The sequence below is a fragment of the Ambystoma mexicanum genome, chromosome 6p (assembly GCF_040938575.1).
Source record: "Ambystoma mexicanum isolate Mex_15411 chromosome 6p, UKY_AmexF1_1, whole genome shotgun sequence".
NCBI classification, from domain to species: Eukaryota; Metazoa; Chordata; class Amphibia; order Caudata; family Ambystomatidae; genus Ambystoma; species Ambystoma mexicanum.
The window spans coordinates 1,470,505,620-1,470,527,248 of record NC_090935.1 but is presented as its reverse complement, the minus strand read 5'-3'; the positions used below and the strand labels follow the sequence as shown (position 1 = coordinate 1,470,527,248).

The 21,629-nt window shown below is 47.3% G+C and overlaps 1 protein-coding gene across 10 annotated transcripts in view; it reads right to left on the bottom strand.

The window, feature by feature from the left end:
• PPEF2 (protein phosphatase with EF-hand domain 2) overlaps nt 1-21,629 on the bottom strand; it is a 703,213-nt gene that overhangs the window by 431,681 nt on the left and 249,903 nt on the right. For all 10 annotated transcript variants that reach the window (XM_069626300.1, XM_069626309.1, XM_069626302.1 and 7 more), the window contains one exon: nt 9,105-9,162. In XM_069626300.1, the coding sequence (XP_069482401.1) occupies nt 9,105-9,162 (58 nt within the window). The remainder of the gene's footprint in view (nt 1-9,104; nt 9,163-21,629) is intronic.

Here is a 21,629-nt window from a genome sequence, read left to right as displayed (position 1 = left end):
CAATAGACGAAACATGGATATGTCAATCTACCCCATCTGATATTGCTAATATTATCAGGCATTTAAATCAATCTAGGGCTTCTCGGCCAGATGGCCTTTGTAATGCTGTGGTTAAACTAAATCCTGAACTCTGGGCACAGCTTTTACTGGTTGTTCTCTCACATTGGACATTTTGGCGTAATACCACTGACTTGGAGGGAAAGCCAAATTCTGCCAGTCCACAAAAAAGGAGCTTGAAATCTGGCAGCTAATTACCGTATGCTGGTGATGCTGGATGTTCCCTTTAAAGTATTCGCCAAGGTCCTGTTGATTGAACTTAATGACTGGATTGCGGTAAAATTGGCATTCATAGAATTTTCAGTCGCATTTGACTCTGTCATCAGAGGCATACTTTGGAAAAAGCTTGTGACCTGGAACATACCGTTGGGACTCTTGAAGATGATAATGCTTCTTTACTCATATACGTCTGTTAGGATCAGGTTAGATGGTGAGGGCAGCCTGATCGCCCCATTTACTACCAGATGGGGAGTTAAGCAGGGGTGTGTGGTTGCAGCCACCCTTTTTAATCTGTACCTATCTGATTTGGGTCTGGACATTACCAATCTAACATTATGCCCTGTTAAAGTAGGTCGCCACTTCACAAGTTGGTTAACTTACGCTGAAGATTTGGGGCTGGTTGACTATACACCAAAAGGTCTCCAAAACCTGGTTGAAGCCGTGGGAATTTATGCATGTAACAACAGGTTGGACATAAATATCGACAAGAGTAAGACCATGGTATTTACTCCAACCGTCCACAAGGCTAGAATTTATCGGTGCACTCTGAATGGTCTGATGTTGGAGAATGTTGATACTTATAAGTATCTGGGTATCCATCTTCAGAGTAACCTGAAATGGGACACACATTGGAATGTGATCAAGGGTAATTGTAATCAAGCAGTCAATGTGATAAATAATTTTGTAAGCAGACAGAGAGGTATGTCATTTGAGACAGTGTTGTTGCTTTACCACATGAAAGTTTGTTCAATCATATTTCACGGCATTGAAATATGGGGTGGAAATTATTCAACTGTTCTGAGAAGATTTGAAGCAACTGCACTTCGCAAGCTTTTCAGGATTCCACCAACCTTATCTATAGAACTATTGTACTTGGAGTTTGAGATTCCTGGAATTGAATATGTTGCAATCAGGAAAACTATTCTATTTTGTGATAAATTAATAAAATTAGAAATTGACACCATGATGGGTGCATTTGTGGATGCTTTCTGTGCGCTCGACACCTACTATACACCGGGCACCCTGGGAAAGATGGTTCGCACTTGCATGAAATGGCATGCAGGATGTTGTGGTGTGAGATTGGACGGAGGGGTCTATATAAAAAAGAATAGCCTCAAACAAAAAATCTTACTGTGCAGTGAGGAACAGCATTTAATTAATCTGCTCTCTGGTAAAATTCACACTGGTTTCTGTGATTATATTGAAAGTAGAGACGCTAAGCCCCGATATATGGTGGCAATTCCTAGCCGTGTAATAGCTAAACAATATTTAAGGCTGACATTTAATGTAAGTATTGCCTTAATGACCCACGGTGCACGGTTGGGAATTCAGCACAGTAGACGCTATTGTAGGCTGTGCGGTGTTGATTGTATAGAGACTTTGGAACACCCGTGAATGCGAAAGTCTAACAGGCTTACGATCGAAACATCTGAAAGCATATAATAACACCACCAAATAGAAGATCTCTCTGTGATATGGTCAGAATTTCTTACTGTGATATTAATTTGATATTGTTTCCTGTTATATTTTATTGAAAGTGTGATGAAATCATGAAGATTTGGGATATTATGATATGATTTTACCATTATAAACATTGTTTCTCCTTGAGTAATGATATCATTTTACAAGTGAACATTTCTTATTAGCTCTGTTTTTTAAAATTGTAACAAAAATGTTATTGTTGTATTTATGAGTGTATGTTTTTATATGTTGTATATGCAAAGTTTTCGGCTATATGTGCAATAAAATAAATAAATAAATAGATAATTAGGCTGAGAATGGTTCCTATCCCCTTGTGACAAGGTCTGATTTATTTTATAATGCTTTTATTGGCATTTGGCATTTACAGTTATATTCCGGACCATTACAATCATGGTTTGTATCAAGCATGAATTGCATACCACTTATGCCTTATTTAGTTATGAGTAACATTGAACAGTGAACAAAACAAACAAGAGGAAAAAAGGGAAAAGAAACAAAAGAAGTAATAGTGATAACAGTGACTGTCCTTTGGTCTCTGAGTTATTGTAGTCTTTGCTTATGAAGGTGAACCCCAGTCTCTATTCCGTTGGGCTCTGACTGGTCTTCGTGGTGCGCGGAGGGGGGGTGGCTTGTGCAGGATGGATGCGGCAGTGCACGAATTTGGCCATTGTGACATTTGTGGGTGGTTGATTCAGGGCGGTTTATAGGTCGACGAGAAGATCATGTCTCTCAGAAGGGTCTTCCAGGCCTCAAGTGTGGAGCTCGAGTCTTCCCCACCCCGATTACTTCCCTCCTCCCATGCTCTAGTTTCTGCTATCGTCCATCTTTCCATCTCCCTGATCCAAGGTTCGTACCTGGGGCCTGCTGGGGATTTCCAGGCCATTGCGATCGTTCTTTTTATCAGCACACATGCTATGTCCATTAGTTTCACCAAGTGCTTGATCTTGCTTAGCCTCGGGTAGGTGCCTAGGAGGCACTCTTTCGGTGTCCATTCATATATCTCCAGGCCAGCTTTCCTACAGGTCTGTTCAGCAGCGGACCATAGTTTCTGAGATTTAGGGCAGGTCCAAAACATGTGGATCATGTCAGCGTGGTCAGAGGGGCACCATGGGCATATCGGGCTGACTCTGTCATTGAAGGTGGATATTCTGTGTGGGGACATGTAGGTCCTATATAAGACATTGAGCTGTATTAGCCTGAACCTGGCGTTCCTAGATATCTCCTTCGGGTATGTTAGGGCTCTAGACCATTCTCCCTCCGTGATTTCGGTCCCCAGGTCGGATTCCCATTTCTCTTTCAAACGTGTACTTCTAGGGTTAGATCTGTCGTTTATTTGGGTGTATAGTCTTGATGTTGGTTTCCAACCGTCGCTGACTCCGTGCATCTCCTGGATCAGGGCGTATGTTTCGGGTTCCTCAGGCCACACATTCCATTTCTTCTTGGCGATAAATTTTACCTTTTGGTACCATAGGTAGTGACACAGGGTGAGCCCATCGTTTCCTTGTAGTGATTCAAAGTCTCTGAATTGCCCTTCGTCGAACATGTCTCCCCACGTGTAGACACCACAGTTCTCCCATCTTCTCATTGTTGGTAGGTCGTCGGGGACTACACATACGTCAGCAAGAATGGGAATCTCGGGTGAGTATGGGTGCTTCAGACCCAGCATGGATCTAATCTTTTTCCACACCTGTCGACCCACCTGCACTATTATGGGCGGGTCAGGAGGCCCTATTTTGTTGTTCCATATTAGCTCTTTAGGATGCAGGGGTGAGGTCAGCTGGCAGAGAAGGTTCGTCTCAGTCGAGGGCTCATCGCTCAGCCATTTGGCGACATGTGTTAGTTGTGCCGCCAAATAATATCTTTGGAAGTCGGGTAGCTGGATTCCTCCAGCGGAGTAGGGAAGTGTGAGGATGTTCAGTGTGATCCTGTGACTGGTTCGTCCCCAAAGAAAGTCTCTGATCAGGGATTCTAGCTTCCTGAAGAAGGATGGAGGAATGTAGTATATTATGTTGGTGAAGTAGTAGAGGAATCTGGGTAAAATTATCATTTTAGATATTGCAGCTCTGCCCATCACTGATAGCGGTAGTTTTGACCAAAATTTGATGGATCTCCGTACCGCCGATAATGCGGCTTCAGTGTTGCATTCGTGAGTGGAGATTGGTGTGTGCTTGATGGTGATGCCTAGGTAGCGGAAGGACTCAGCTTGCCACTGAATCCCAATCTCGGGTAGCTCTTCTGTGCCCTTTCTCCTAAGGCCAGCCAGAGGGAAGGCGGATGATTTCTGTCGACTGAACTTTATGCCTGAGTATTTCGAAAAGTTATCTAAGATGTCTAGGGCTATCGGGGCATTCATCTGGGGGTCTCAAAGGTATAAAAGAACATCGTCTGCATACAAGGAAATGAGGTTATCTGTACCGCCAATACTTATGCCCGCATCAAACAGCTGTTTCCTGAAATAAATTGCCACTGGTTCCAGACCTAGTATATATAGCATTGGCGAGAGCGGGCATCCTTGTCTGGTCCCCCTCTTAATAGCCCAGGCCCCCGAGACCAAGCCCCCTGTCTTAACTCTTGCCACTGGGTTATTGTAAAGAACCTTGACCCATCGGATGAAGTGTTCGCCCATTCCAAACTCTCTCAGGGTTTCGATTAGCCACTCCCAGTAGATCGAGTCAAAAGCCTTGATGGCATCGAGCGAGAGTACTGCCAGGTCTTCTTTGCATTCCTCTCTCTGTGCCATTATGTGCTGGAGCCTTCTCAAATTGGCTGTAGTATTGCGTCCAGGGACAAATCCGCACTTGTCCACATGTACCAGGGAACCTATCATCTTTGAGAGCCTCTTAGCGAGTATGGTCGTAAGAATTTTGCTATCATAGTTTAGGAGCGCAAGTGGGCGATATGAGTCACATTTGTCAGGTGGTTTTCCTGGCTTGAGCATCGGCACTATGAGGGTCTCTCTCATGGTGCCTGGAAGCGTGCCTGTCTCGAATGCCTCCGCGTAGACTTCGTGTAGTATGGGAGAGAGGATCTCTTCGTATGCCTTGTAGAACTCGGGGGTAAGGCCATCGGTTCCAGGGGTCTTGCTTGTGGAGAGGGACCTAATCGCGTCGGTGATGTCTTCGATCGTGATGACCTCTCCCAGCATATTTCTTTGCTCCGGGGCCAGTTTAGGTAGGTTTACTTCTTCGAGGGTGTCTCTTATGTCTGACTCGGGTATAAGGTCGCTGTGAGCATATAATTCCGCATAGAAGTCAGTGAAGACCTTATTTATTGCTTGTTGTGTTCTGTGGATTGTGCCGTTACCGTCTCTGACCTCTGTAAGGGCCTGCTTCGGATGTTCCTTCCGGCACAGCCAGGCTAGTATCCTGCCTGGTTTATCCGCCTCTTTATGAGCTTTCATGGTGCGGGTAGAGAAGTCAAACTTCGAAAGCCTTTCCCATGCTGTTCTGCATTCCTCCCTGATTTCTCTCAGCTTGCACTCTGTCTCAATTGTGGGGGGGGAATTGTTTTCGAGGTGCTTGATCTTTTCCTCTTCAGCCTCTAGTTCCCTCCTCAATCGCTTCCTGATTCCACCCGCCTCAGCAATCACCTCTCCCCTCGTCACCACCTTCATTGCTTCCCAGAGAGTACTCCATTTTTCCACTGATCCCTTATTGATCTCTAAATACTCCTCCAGTTTCTCGGCCAGGTGGTCCTTGAATGCGGGGTCAGTTAGTGTCTCCACTGGCATACGCCACGTTGGGATAGGAGGTAGGGGGGGTCGCAGGCAGAATTGCACTATTAGTGGGGAGTGATCTGAAATTGATCTGCCTAGGTACTCTGCAGACTCGACCTGGGGGGTCAGCTCGTCGTTTATGAAGAGGTAGTCTATCCTGGTGTGCAGGTTATGGGGGGCCGAGTAGAATGAATATGATCTGTCAGTGGGGTGAGGGTCTCGCCAGGTGTCCACCAAGTGCAGGTCTTCAATTGTTCTGTGGAGGGCCAGAGCAGGGAGGTTATTATTTGATTGTGGTGTGGTGGATCTATCCAATTCCGCATTAATGACGCAATTGAAGTCGCCTCCCCACAGGAGGCTATGGTCCCTGTGGAGCACTAGTTTAGCGCACAGCTTCTTGAGGAAAGAGGGTATGCCATGCTGGGGGAAGTACGAGTTCACTATGCATATACGGTGCCCTCCAGCATGCCCCACAGCAGCAAATACCTGCCTTCGATATCCTGCTCCACCCCCAGCTGTTGAAATGGTGTGTCTGGGATCACCCATGTATACACTCCTCTTGCATACTTCGAGTATGATGATCCGTAGCCTTGGCCCCCCCAGTAATTTGGTAACTTCTTTGCAGAGTCGGCAGAGGGGTGTGTTTCTTGTAGGAGTGCGATTGATACCTTCTTCCTCTTTAGGTAAGAGTGTATTCGATTTCTCCGAAGGTAGGACCCCAGCCCCCTGACGTTCCATGTGATTACTCTAAGTTTTGGTGCCATTGTTTGGTTGCGTTAATTGTTGAGGAGGGGTTTACGACCTCTTTGGGACTTGTTCGCTTGTTATTGTGAGCCATGGTCTGTCTACGTTGAGTGGGGTGATTAGCTCCTGTGGTTAGTTTTGGGTTCGGTTCCCTTTGGACGGATGCTCTCAGAGTAAGGACAGTCAGAACGGTGATAACTTGTGTGAAACAGTTAAAACTGGTGCACCCAGCGACTGACACAACGGTGGAGTGCTCAGGTGCTCCCGCGCTGCCTGTCCCAATCCGGGTGTCTGGCGCGGGTAGGTGTGTGCTGGCAACTGGCCTGCACTGGTCTTTCGTGGGGTTGAGGTCCGTGTCCATGCGTGGGAGGTCAGGCGAGCCCCGCAGTCTTTTAGCTACTCACATAGTAGTTTTGCTTCTTGAGATTAGAGTTCCTTGATCTCTCAGGCTATTGTGGAAGGGTGCAAGCATCTGTGTCGGGGCGTGCTGCCCTCATCTTTGGGTACCTTCGTTAAGTTTCCCATGTGGGGATTCAACAGGGATATCAGCCAGGTTATTGTGTTCCATCCACATGTTAGCCGCAGCTGGTGTCTCGAGAAATATTGATTTTCCTTTGTAGATTACCTTCAACCTGGAGGGATATAGCAGCATATATTTTAGGTCTAGTTTCCTCAACCTGGCCTTAACTGGGACAAAGGAGTTCCTCGCTCTCTGGACCGCCTGGGTATAATCGGGGTATATCGTGATTCTCGAGTTGCCTCGTTTTATCTCTCCTCCCTCCCTTGAAAACTTCAGGATCACCACCCGGTCTCGGAAATTTAGGACCTTCGCTATGATGGGGCGAGGGTAGGAGCCTGGGGGTGGTTTCTTCTGGAGCGATCTGTGTGCTCTCTCTATGGCGAAGCCCTGTGAGAGGTTCGCCACCCCGATCTCTTGTTGGATTAAGGATTCCACGAAGGTCGTCGGGTCAGCAGTCTCTGTCCCCTCCGGTACACCCAGTATCCTAATGTTGCTGCATCTAGCGCGGCCCTCCGCTTCCTCGGACCTCGCCTCCAGCAGGGTTACCTTATGTTTAAGTTCTGCTAGTTCTGATTTCATGGCTGCCGATTCGGTTGCCATGTCCTCTTGAGAGGACTCCACAATGGTGACACGTTCAGTTAGGTTGCGAGCGTCTTGCCTTATCAGCTGGATGTCGGCTTTTACTTCCCCTATCTTTGTGTCTATAAATGATTTTAGGGCCTCAATCGCCCCTAGCAGCTGATTATGTCTGGTGTCCGGGCTATCTCGTGCTGCTGAGTCATCTGTTGAGGTCTGGGGGGTGGGGTGAGATTTCGCCGTGACAAAAGGATCTAGGGTGGCATTTTTGGTTTTGTTTCTTGCTGCCGCCATGATGGGCTGTCTCAGTTCTGGTTGGGAGCGCAAGGGGATTCCCGTCAGGGCAGGCGGCCTCTCCCTTTTCTGGTTTGATTTCGGCGGGACGTAGAGGTGCGGGGATATTAGGCCCTGTGTGGTTCGGGATCTGGGCGCACAGCGGGTGTGAGCGCCCTGCCTTAAGCGGGACAGGAGAGGTCCGGATCCTTCAGGGTGACAGCGTTGCCTAATGTGGTTAGCCGGGGGGAGCGCAGGAGTCGGGAGTTCAGTGGGAGCCGCTTGGGGTGGGCAGGCAAGGTCCCACAACCCCGTGAGAAAGCCGCCAGGCCCGGACCGCTGGGAACGGCCCAACCCGGGAAGGTCTCACCTGTGAGCGTTGTAGTTTGAGTGGATCTGGAGCCAGCCTCCGGTCCAGTTCGAGGTGTGTAGGTCTGCGCTGGTGGGGGGATCCGCTCTCCGGAGGATATGAAGTCCGTCCTGAACGCCCCGGGTCAGGAATGCAGTAGGTGGTCCGGAAAGTCCAGTAGTTCCGACTCGGTGACCCCCCTCCACAGTCGCGCTCCGGCTTCGTTGGCGCGAGCACCAGCACCGAGCGCCCCGCTCCGGTCGGTGGTCGATGTATCGATGGATCGATGGGGTCTTGTAGCGGCCCGCGCCCCGGGACGGTAGGGGGCAATGGTAGAGGCGCCTGGAGGGCTGGGATCTGGCCCCTACAGGGTGTGCGCTCCCTGTCCTGCTTCGGGGTCGTTCCGGTATCGTCAGATCAGCACGGCCGCCATCTTGGAAGTCTCTTATGGGAGAGAGGGGGAGCCCGACCGGAGCGTCTCAGCGGGCCCCGGCTCTCCGTTTTTTGTCGGGGCAAGAAGTCGGGTGCAGCCAATCGGCTGATTTACGGCCACACCAAAGGCTGGGTGCCGCAGAGAAGCCGCAACGCCCGAATCGGGAAGCGGCTGCGCAACTCGGCAGGTCCTGTGCACCTCTCTCAGGGGGCAGGGGGAGGCCGGGGCGAAGCGTCGGAGAAGTTCCCTGATCTCCGATTTCTGTCGGAACAAGTCGTAGGGTGTAGCTAATCGCCTGATGTACAGCTGCACCGAAGGATGGGTTGATTTGTTGGGTTTTCGGTACCCAGAACAGGATCGGACTGCGCGGCTCGGCCAGAGCTCACGGGAACCGCGTCCTCACACCATGAGCATCAGGCCACGCCCCCGTGACAAGGTCTGATTACTAACCTTTTCATAAAAGATTGATAATATTTTAAAAATCATTGGCATGTGGGCTCAGACTTCAAAAAACGTGTTATAAAAGGTAAGCAAAAAGATGGTCAATTCCTTTAAAGTCTTCTGAGGAATACTTTACACAAGCATATCATACATATGCTCTCTATATTCTGTTCATATTTGTTTAGAAATTATCTTCTAAACATTGTAGTTTCTCTAAACATGATTACATTTATGTGCCAGCACCTCTCCCAAATGTGCAACATCAGTGTCCACAAATGCAAAGATTTAGACTTACTTTCTTTACTGTTGCTAGGCGTGAAGTGGTCCATGAGATAGCTGAAAAAATCGTAAAGCTGCAAAGAAAGCAGATTTTGTTTATCATTGTACATAAAATGTTGTCTTTATTATGCAGTAAAAAACATCATGCAAATCGGACATATTAAGAGCCACCTTTTGTACCATTTTAAGGAGATCTCTCCAATTTTCAGAAAAGTGAGGTAGTACAAAGAGACATTAGTAGAGATGTGTGTCTCGAAGTTGAGCGCAAAACATAGTCTGGTCACAGGAGGATATTTGTAATGGGTAAGAGATTATGCATATTAAAAGGTTTGGAAAACCATGTTTAAATTGGTCTCAAGTCGGATCAAAATGGGCATTACAGTGTTTTGATTGTAGACTCTTTTAATTTGGTTCATATTTTTAACTTGCTGTAACCGATTTATCATATGCTGATGCAGGGTTCTCTATTCTCTTGCTCTATCGCTTTCTATCTGGGTAAGAGTAGTGTAATCCATGTGCATGTTTGCTAGAGCCATCAATCCTCTGCTGACAACTGTGCAACCAGAAAAAAATAGATAGCTTGAGAGAGGTTTGCGGGTGTACAAAAGCAGCTATTAAAAAAGCATACTTAATTGTACTAACATTATAGACTATCTTTATATATATATATATATATATATATATATATATATATTTATTAGTCATAATAAGTTTACATTGTTACCTTACTGGACAAAGTCCACTATCAAATCCCAGACTAACTATACAAGTTAATTTCCAAGACGGACAGTCTAGTACATTCCTATTGCACTCTTTCAAAATATCGCTGTGAGAAAGAGAACTGGGATGAATAGCACCAGTGAGGGGGTTCAGCCTGTTTTGCATAAAATCAAAGAACATTTTGTAAATAAAACAAATTCCACATATTTTATCATTAACAAATAGGTCTGTGCTAAAAGGGCAATATGTTTGAATCACTAAGTACATAATGTACATTGGGCTTGGTCTTCATTTAATTTTTAACAACAATCACCAAACAGTGAAATATTTGGCAAATGGGTATAACATCTGTAACATCTTGGCAGTCCAAAGATCATCCCCTGCCAGAAATGTAGATAAGTCTCACAGCAAGGATCGCTCTGCAAATGCTCAATTGTCAATGCAAGGTTATCCTAACAGAATTTATATATATATATATACACATTTACTGAAAAAACGTTGTTAAAGGGACGCTATGTTTAAGTTGCACTAATATAAACCTATGAAATTCAATGAATAAACTTTAACACACACAAACTGCCACTTAACAATCTTCTACAAATCATTTGCGTCTGCATTTCCCTTACTTATACAAAAATAATTGTACACAGTGATCCTATAAATGCACATATGCATTGTGCAGTGAGAGAAGTGCATAAATAGAAGGGGCAGTACGGATGGGCAAGTGCTCATGAGAAACCAGGAGGGAAATGCCAAGAGATGCCAAGGTGGGACGCCACTGGCTAACTACTGGAGCAGAGGAGTCCCAAGGGTGGGATGCATCTGAACCGTAACATCCTTTTAACAAAGTTGTTTCTGTAAATGTAATAGGTTTTTATAAGTGAAAATGTTTCATGGTGTTATAACACTGTATATTAGTCATTAATAATTCCTCTTTTCATATATATGAAAGAACTGTAAACCTCCTTTAAGAAACATATTTTTTGCAACACATATTTATGTCTGTTGTTATCAGCAGAGCATGCTGGGGATGCAAATCATTGTTCAATTGCCTACGGCATAATCCTGAACCATGACCCCAGCCCAACCAAACCACCCCTATTATTCACTGCACCTACCCTGCATCCTAGCTCAGTGTCCACTATAACCTAATAATGTAACCAATGGCCAGTGCTCATGGCTAGTCTCCAAATCCATGGTGCATGGGCATTAGCCATGCTGCACTCCCCAATAAGAAAACCAGACTACACATTTGTGTTTGCCGAGGGCCAGGGCCACTATCACTAGTTTTTCTACTTACATTCTTACACTTTGGAAAAATAAAACACAAGGCATTTTTCCAAAAACATGCTTTCAAGTTTGTTGTAATCTAGTCCACCACCGCAGGCTGTAACCTATATAGCCGACTATTATTTCCCATTCAAACCTACCGCTTCAGCCATGTTGCATGCCCCAATAAGCAAATTACAGTACATATTTCTTCTTGCTGATGGACAGGCCCATTGCCCAGAACGAACAAGTTACTTACCAACTGGTAACGTTCTTTCGATTGGATGTTCCTCCAACGTATTCCACATCTTTGACATGTAATGTCCACAGCTGTGTACTTAGGAAACTTTTTCGGCAGAGGGTGTCCCGTGTCCATGTCGAAGGCCTCCGAGGGCGACGTCACTGGATGTTATACATAGGACGCACAGCGCCGTAGCCTCAGTTTCTCCAGAGAGGCAGGCTGGGAGAGCGATGTGGAATAAGTTGGAGGAACATCCAATCGAAAGAACGTTATCAGTTGTTAAGTAACTTGTCCTTCTAATGAATTGTGTCCTCCAACGTATTCCATATCTTTGACAGACTCCCAAAGCAGTACCAGAAAATGGAGGAGGGAAAATAATTTAGAGTACTCAGATGGCGGAATAAAGAACCGCCTTACCAAAGGCCATATCTTGACCATTGATCGTATCGAGGGAGTAATGTTTAACAAAGGTGTGGATAGAAGCCCATGTGGCTGCATCACAAATATTCCTAATAGGAACTCCATGTTGGAAGGCAGTGGAAGTAGCCACGCCCCTAGTGGAAAGAGCTCGCAACCCTTCAGGAGGGTCCTTACCCGCCAATCGGTAACACTCAGTAATGGTGAGGATAATCCACCTGGACAATGTCTGTTTGGTAACAGTATGACCTAATCGGTGTCCAGCATATCCCACAAAGAGTTGATCGTCCACTCTGACCCTGGACATCCTAGAAATGTAAAAGCTCAAAGCTCTCCTAAGATCTAACCTATGGAGTCGCTCCTCTTCCTTACCAGGATGAGGAGGAGGATAGAAAGAAGAAAGAACCACTTTCTGGCTCAAATGAAATTCTGATACTACCTTAGGTAGAAAGGAAGGACGTACCCTTAGTACAACCCTGTCCTTGTGGAACACAGTAAAGGGCGGTTTAGATGAAAGTGCCTGCAATTCACTCATTCTGCAAGCGGAAGCAACCGCAACCAAGAACACTGTCTTGAAGGACAATAATCTCAAAGGACAAGAGTGCAAAGGTTCAAATGGAGCACCCATTAGAAATTTTAAAACCAAATTCATATCCCAAACCGGCACCTGGAAAGGGGACGGCGGGAACACATTAGTCAGTCATTTAAGAAATTGAGAAATCAAAGGAATCTTAAAGTAAGAACATTCTTCAGATGAGCGCTTAAATATAGACAGCGCCGCCAGGTAGCCTTTAATGGTACCTGTACTCGATGGTAATGGTACTCGAAAGCCCCTGTGGGCTAAAGAAAGTAAGAAAGACAAAACCATAGGAATGGAACACTGAAAAGGATCAACATTTTGTCCTCTGCACCAGTCGCAAAGCTTAAGGCAACGGCAACGGTACAGGGATTTTGTTGCTGGCCTTCTGGCCGAAAGCAACACCTCCGTCACATCATCCGGGAGGTCCCAATCCTTATATAACAATCTTTCAGACCACCAAGCGTGAAGGTTGAGAGTCCTGACCTCTGGATGGAGAACCTGACCCCCCACTCGCGAGAGCAGATCCTCTCAGTAGGGAAGGCGGCGTGGAGGGTAGTTGGACATGTCTAGAAGGTCCGGGTACCAGGTTGTCCTGGCCCAATCCGGAGCAATGAGGATCATGTTGGACCCGAACCTCTGTAACCTCCGTAACACTTGAGGAATGACGGGGACTGGAGGAAACGCGCACAGCAGTGGGAATGACCAATCCACTACGAATGCGTCTCCTAAGGCTCCTCTCGGAGAAAATTCCCTTGAGCAGAATCTTTCGCACTTCCATTTGGTACTGGTGGCAAAGAGTTCCAAAGGTGGCAAAGGGCGAAGATCTCCAGAAGGACTTCCTGAGCAACTCCCATTCATGAGAGATCGTGCTCTGCCTGCTCAGAGCGTCCGCAGCTGCATTTACGTCACCGGCCAGATGAACTGGAGAGAGCAGAATTCCTTGCTGGATGGCCCAGAACCAGAGCTGGATTGCCTCTCTGCACAACGGGAGTGACCCTACCCCACTTTTTTGTTGAGGTAATGCATGGCAACGGTGTTGTCCGTCATGATCAGGACACTCTTCCCCCGCACAGACGGCAGAAAAGCCTTCAGGGCTAGCCTAATGGCTCTGAGCTCTAACAGATTGATGTGGAGTTTGGATTCCGACGGAGACCACCGACCGCTGACAGTCAAGTCGTTGGCTTGAGCGCCCCATCCTGTGAGGGAAGCATCTGTCACTACAGTCACCTCCTGCCATAGTTGCCAAAACATCTCCCCCTTCATCAGGTTCCCTTCGTTGGCCCACCACAGAAGATCCTGGGAGACCGAGATTGGAATCTGAACGGGATCCGACATCTTGCCTGAGAACTGCGACCACTGCATCTTGAGGATCCATTGCAGGGATCTCATCCTCAGCCTGGCCTCTGGCACCAGAAAACTGCAGGATGCCATGAGGCTGAGCAACCTTAAGAATTCGAAAGCCGGGAGACTCTGGGCATGTTGAAACTTGTCCACCATCTGCACAATGTGATGAGTCCTCACCTTGGGAGGTGAGCACTTCCCCAAGGATGTGTCCAACACAGCCCTGATGTACTGGAGCTGTTGGGAATGTGACTTCTTGAAATTGAGGGAAAAGTCCAGCCTGTGGAGGGAGCGGCAGGTGAGACCGAGGTGATCCAATGCTTGCTCGGGAGAACGCGCACGGATCAGCCAGTCATCCAGATATGGGTAGACATGAATCCCCCCTCGCCTGAGATACGCTGCCACCACGACCATTAGCTTGGTGAAGACCCTCGGGCGGTGGTCAATCTGAATGGCAGGACCCGAAACTGAAAGTGCGAGTCGCCAGCCGCAAACCTTAGGTACTTTCTGTGCTTGCAATGAATCGGCACACAAAAGTAAGCATCCTGTAGGTCCAAAGACACCAACCAATCCTGAAGTTGAATGGCCTGAAGGACTTGAGAAAGAGTGACCATCTTGAACTTGTCCTTCCTGAGAAGTTTGTTCAACCAATGCAAGTCCAGGATGGGTCTCAATCCCCTGTCTTTCTTTGGAATCAAAAAATAAGGGGAATACCATCCTTTGTTCCTCTCCGCTACAAGCACCAGTTCTATAGCACCTTTCTCTAGCAGGGTCAAGATTTCCTGCACAAGGAGCGGATCTGGAATCTTCAAAGAGAGATTCCCCAGTCAATTGTTGTGAGGCCGCTGTAGGAAAGGAAGGCAGTAGCCGTGGGCTATGGTATCTAGAACTCAAGGATCCGAAGTAAAAGCTCGCCATTCTTCGAGATGCTGAGACAGTCTGCCCCCAACCGCCGAACCATGGGACATGGCCTCATGACTGTTTTGGAGTGGCTGCGGCAGCGCCTGAAGGCAAAGAGGCAGCTGCCTGAGCGGCTTTGGCACCTCGATTTCCACGACCACCACGGGTACTTTTACGCTGACCCCTTTGACTGGTGGCTCCTCTCGTTCTACCAAAGGAGGAGCTAGCTGTCCCCTAGGACGAAAAGGCAGAGATTGACGCACAGCTGCGCTTAAAGATTTTGCTGCAGCTTTTGAGGTCTGCAACCTCTCAAGGCTCTCGTCAGCCTTGCTGCCAAACAAATGCGCGCCATCAAAGGGCATGTTCAAAAGACGGGCTTGCACATCCGGGGCAAAACTCGACTTCCGCAACCACGTAAATCTGCGTATCACGGTGCTCGCAGCCATGGACTGGCTAACACTATCTGCCGTGTCCAAGCCGACTGAAGGGATTCACACATGGCATCCTTGCCATCTTGCACGAGAGCAAGGAACCCATCCCTCTCTTCCCTTTCGGGAATATACTTAGCCACAAGAGAAACACAGTTCCACAGAGTGTGTGAAAATCTTGCTAAGGCACAAGTGGAGTTGGCCGACTTCAACGCTATACTCCCCGCAGAAAACACCTTGCGTGCCCAACCGTCTAAGCGTTTGTCGTCCCTATCAGGAGGGATGGTAGGGTACGCCGCCTGCCTCGAGGTGGCCGTAGCTGCCTGAACCACCAAACTGTCAGGAGTGGGGTGAGTGGGTAGTATTTTTTGGTTAACGATTTGTTAACAGCCGGAAGAGATTCTGGTGACTGCCATGCAGCCGCCACCGTTTTCTGTAAGGTCAGATGAAAACAGAACATCGGGTCAGAGGACGGACCCTGATCTAAAATGTCTGTTAGATCATCTAGCACAAAAGCTTCCGGAGGACTGGACCAGCCCAGTTACTCAGTGACCCTAGCAATGAGCGTCCTGTAGGACGACTCAGCATGAGCCCCAGGCTCAGGCCTGTCAAAGTCCACTTCCGGAGAAGTGTCAAGGCCACTAGCGTCATGAAGAGTTTGCCTCAACTCTTCCAGTTGGCTACCCCCTGAAAAGACAGGAGCCCCATCAGGCTCACAGGGTCAAGATCAAAATCTGACCTCTCCTCCTTCTCATAGATGTCATTCAGAGGGAGGTAAAAGTCCTGTCTCGGAACAGCCGAGGGTCTGGAGTCCATAACAGGCCTGACAGACATAGAAGTCGCCTTCCTTGGAGGATCCCCAGTATCAGGGATCACCGATGACAAATTTCGGCCAAAAAGCCCTGAAGGCGTTGAGAGTGCTGATGGTTTCAGCATCGAGGGCGCCGCCGGCTTTGGCGTCGGTGCCGCCGGCAAAGCTTCAAAGTCTGTATCTGACAGACACATCGTCGACGCCGCCTTCGAGCCCTTAGCAGGTTTCTGCGGTCTCGCTGGGGACGAGGACCGAGACCTGGAAGCACATCTCTTGTGACCATCCTGAGCCTTATCCGAACGGGACCTTGAAGGTTCCCTATGAGGATCACGCCGAGGACACGAGCCCGAAGGCGTACGAGCCACGGATCAAGACCGTTCCTTGCCGGCGTCGTCAGAAGGCGCGAATGGAACTGTGCCCTGCAATTGGAAAATCGCCAACATCTGCTCCCTAAATGCAACCCATTCCTCCAGAGTCGAGGACCTAGTTGGACAAGCCACTTTCCTCGCGGCGCCATTTTACAAGGAGGACGGGGAAGGCAACCACTGACAGCGCTTCCTAGAACGCTGAGATGAGGACGAATGGCGGGAACCACTCTGGGACCCAGACCCCCGGGACTCCTTCCAACACGGAGAGTCACCCCTCGAATCATCAGTGGACATACCCTTGGACTTGGATTTACGAGACTTACTGGGTTTCGAACCCTGACCTACCTGAAGCTTCCCCTTACGCTCCCGCAAGGCCTTAGCAGTAAGAGACTGACATTTGGAACAGTCGTCGGTGTTGTGACTCTCACCCAAGCACCACAAACAAATGCAACGCGGGTCGGTAATTGACATTGTCGACTTGCAGTCCCGGCAAGTCTTGAAGCCAGACCGTGGAGTCGGAGGGGTTGAAGAAGACATATCCACAAGGAATAGACGAGGCGCACCGAGTCTCCAAAGCAAACACGTTTGCGGAAAAAATGGAACTGAGGCTACTCGCGCCGTGCGTCCTATTTATAACATCCGGTGACATCGCCCTCGACGGAGGCCTTCCAGGGACATCAACCCAATGCCCTTGTTGCAGGACGCCCTCTGCCGAAAAAGTTTCTGAAGTACACAGCTGTGGACATTTCATGTCAAAGATGTGGAATACGTTGGAGGACACAATCCATTCGAAACCAATGTCATATCACTGTGTTCTGTACTTATATTTTCACATTTTCAACAAAATAATATACAGGACATATTTGCAAAACCATGCTTTCAAGTTTTTGCTGATCCTCCTCGTGCATATTTACTGCAATCCCAGCCAGCATTTCAACCTGCATCCACGAGCAGAATTTATTTTCCCATTCAAACCTATACCGATTTCGAAAAACTTTACCACATAGCCGGTCCCTGGTGGCCATGCCCACTTTAACTGCATTGCTGGTCCCTCGTGGTCATGGCCAGTAGCCAGTTTGTCCGGGTCATGCTCATGAACATCTAAGACTGCATGCACTGTTTTGTAAGTCCATGTTGGTTTTAAATTGAATTTTAATGTAAGAAGAAATTCCATGTAAGAAGAAATATTAAGTTTGTTTGCACTTTAACAGACACGTGTGCTCTAACATTTTTTGTTCAAGCCTGAATGAAACTGTCTGCATTCTTCCAATTTGGTTTTTATTAGCATTTCTTGAAGCCAACATTCAAGTGGTGAAACTCCCCCCTCGCTCCGCCCCCTCTTGATCCAGGAGTAGCAATGTAGCCTGTCCTCCTCTCGGGGATATTCTGTACAGTTTAGAAGAGTCCTGTGTCCTCGGCCACTTAGTCGAAGGCAACTTCAGATGGTGCAGCTTTCCCCCGCCTCACGGGTCGGATTCTTCCTGTGGGTCGATGATTCCCAGCAGTGTCATGGACTTCAGGCACCATGCTCTGCACGCTCCCTCCTTTAAATATGCTAATAAATCAGATCAGTCCGTCCTGAACTTTATATGCTCTCCTTGTATTGAGTAAGTGAGCCACTCCATAGCTAGCACCGACCATATTTTGGCGACCCACTCATCTTTCTGTGGAGGTTCTCTGGACTTCCACCTGCGTGCCAGCACCTGCGCTGCCGACATCATAATGACGTATACTTTCCGGTGGGATTTTGTGGGAATATCCCCCAGGGCTCCACCCAAGCATATCGTATCCAGAACCCTGTTCTTGCCCCCTACGTCCCCCAGGGTCTGCACCACCGCCTGATGTGCTTGCCCCCAGAACGTGGCCAATTTTGGACATTCCCACCATATGTGGGCCCATGTGTCAACTCCCCCACAGCCTCTCCAGCATCCCTGGGTAGAGTGCAGATAGATCTCGTTCAGTTTGACCGGTGTTAGATGCCACTGGAACAACAGCTTTAGCCAGATCTCACGGATCTGGAGGGACCTAGTTAGTTTCGGTATTTGTGCCCACAGCAGTTGCCAGTCCCGCTCTCCTATCTCAGTGCCTGTGTCCACCTCCCATTTCCTCATGTACTTCCTGCTTGGTGGGTTTTCCCCCTCCTTTATGTGTTTGTATATTGACGCCATTAAACCTCTGCCCCCTTAATGCATGTCCAGATATTTCTCGAATGGGGTTAAAGGTTGTGTGCCTGCCTGCTTCAGTTCAGGATGGGTCAGCCAATGTCTCAATTGTATGTACCCATATCTGTGCCTCTCATCTAGGTTAAGGTCTGACTTGTACTTCTCAAAATCTTTCACCGTGCCATCTTGATACATATCACGTATCATCCGACAGCCTCCCAGGTACCATGCATCAATTCCCATCTTTTTGCAGCCCGGAGTGAATTGTGAGTTGGCGAACAGAGGGGTGTAGGGTAAGGGGAATGTGGTGATGTGGGCCCATTTCACTGCAGTGTCCCATGCTTCTCCTGTAGTCGATGTGATTTCGCTTGCATACATTTAAGGGGTTCTGTCTGCCCTTGACTTCCATAATATTCCCTCTAGATGCCCCGCTACCACCGCTCTGTCCATTGGCCGCCATGGTTTGCGTCGATCGTCCTTCTGCCAGTCCCTAAGGATTCTAATTTGAGCTGCGAAATAGTATGCCCTAAAGTCAGGCTCCCCCATTCCTCCCTGGGAGGTTAGGATTCTTCTGAGAGATGCTGCCAACCTCGGTTTCTTTCGGTTCCATATAAACCGACTTGTGACCTTTTGAAGGGTTCGGAAGTATCTATGTGGGACTACGATTGGCAGGGCAGCAAAGTGGCATAAGAGCTGCGGCAAAACCACAATTATTAGTACATTAATGCGTCCCAGCCAGGAAATGGTTAGAGGCCCCCAGTCAACCAATTTTGATTTAATTTTCTCCATCATGGGCAGATAGTTTGCCAGAAAGAGTTCTCCTACAGTCCTAGTTAGGTGCACCCCATGATATTTAATATCCTTAGATGCCCATCTGAAGGCATAGCCGTTTTTGATATGCCGCTTGGTGGAGAGTGATAGTCAGAGGCTGAGTATTTCTGACTTGTTTGGGTTCATTTTCAGCCGGGCCACTAGTCCGAAGCGGTCAAGTTCCTCGCAAATCGCTAGGAGAGATTACTTTGGTTCTATCAGCGTGAGAAGTAAGTCGTCCGCAAAGGCGGCCACTTTATGCTCCTGCCCCCCGAACGGTATGCCTTTTATGGTTGCTGCCGCCCTAACCGCTGCCAGGAAAGGTTCCAAGTGGAAGGCATACAGCAGCAGAGAGAGTGGGCAGCCCTGTTTTGTAGCCAATGTATTTCGGAGAACCTTCTCCTTCATCAGGGCAAGTCTGTGGTGTACAAATTGCATCCATGTGTTTTGTTAAAAATCAACATTATAAAGAAAAATGTACAAACATGATAACACAAATAGAATACAACATACTGTTAATTGATGGTTTTAAAGGTGAATGGTAGCACACAGAAAGAAAAAAGAAAAAAGATTAAACAAAGTTGAGAGGGACAATATAGTACAAAGTGTCATTGGTGCAAACAAAATGCCATAATCACATCTGTTACCTGAGTGATGTGAACAGCCCAAGTTAAAAGTGATGCAGGGTAATATCCGTACGAAAATAGTGTACAGCACCACCTGTGACCATGGCGCCCTTCTCTTCTTTATTATTACCTGTATTTTGATCAGGGTACTTAATGTTATTCAATGCTGCACACTTCTGTTTCCTATGCTTGGTTTTTTTTTTTTTTTTTTTAGTATTTTAGTTTTATTACCCCTCATCGACTTCTCCAGTCTGATCTACTTACTCCATGGCAGTTTTCCACCCACGCATCTCTAGACACGATGCAGTTCTGAGTGAATTTGTCATAGTGTTGCCACAGTAACAGTAAAACTGAGCAGTATTTCTTCTATTTTCATTTTAACAAATGATGTTGTTTTTTATTGCTCCATAATTCTTGTTAATTACCCAGATGTCCTCTAAATTGATTGATGTTGCGTTTTTTCAAATATTTGAGCTTCTACCCGTGCTCTGTATCCGCATCGCGCTACCAATCGCACTACAGATGCGGTCACGTGCTATTTATAAGTAGCGTTGCCTTGACAACGGTTTCAACACTGCAGCCCCTCGCACCGTTCACGCGCCCGCGATGAGCTGTGATTCAGTCCCCTGTGTATATCCAGGTACACTCCGCTCATTGCTCTGATTACCTGACATTGCCTTCTTATTCTACTATTGAGCTTTACTGATCCGATCTTACTGATCTTTTCCCACAGAACGCCACGTTTGTTCTGACGTGTAGTACACTGGGCGGCCATTTAGAACGCTGTACACTATTTTGGTACGGATATTACCCTGCATCACTTTTAACTTGGGTTGTTCACATCACTTAGGTAACAGACGTGATTATGGCATTTCGTTTGCACCAATGACGCTTTGTACTACATTGTCCCTCTCAACTTTGTTTTATCTTTTTTCTTTTTTCTTTCTGTGTGCTACCTTTGAAACCATCCATTAACGGTATGTTGTATTCTATTAGTGTTATCATGTTTGTACATTTTTCTTTCTAATGTTGATTTTTAACAAAACACATGGATGCAATTTGTACACCACAGACTTGCCCTGATGAAGGAGAAGGTTCTCCGAAATGCATTGGCTTGTTAAGTCTGCTATGTATATCACATGTGTCAGCCACTTCCTCACAAAGAGTTTTAGTGATGTTCCTTGGGATTTGTTTATAAAAAATATTGTTGCAAAACAACAGAGACTCTTTCTTGGCAGCAACCTGCTCACTTGATTCCTAATAACTGCAATTTCTACCAAATGCATACAGTTTTGATGAACTTTATAATTTCATTACCCAGATTGGGTGCAACCGAGAGCGGCTGTGTGACTCAGTTTTTTACCAAATCTCCGGCTGCACATGTTGTTCGAGTCACAGTGTTTAAAGACTCATCACAGCCAGCTCCTGAAAACTTACTTTGAAGATCAGAGTATTATAATTTTTCATTTTTTCAATTTGAACTATTGAGCCTAAACCAAAGTGGTGCCTGCTTTTTTCTATTTTTTCCTTATTTTTTCAGCCCTGTTTTGTACCCCGCTCCACCGTCACCGGGCCTGATATTCGACCATTGACTGCCAGCCTGAGAGTCGGGTTTTGATAATTGGCCATGACCTTGTCCATAATTTGGGACTGAACCCCATCCTGTTCATCGTGGCAAAGAGGAAGCTCCACTCCACCCGATTGAACGCCTTTTCGGCGGCTATTGCCAGGAGGAGAGCCGAAATCCCCCTCATGCGCACTTTTTCTGTCAGATGGGTTATCCTCCTTACATTATCGGCCGTCTGGCTGGCCTCTTATGAAGCCCGCTTGATCGGCCCAAACTATTGTGGGCATTACGGTGTCCAACC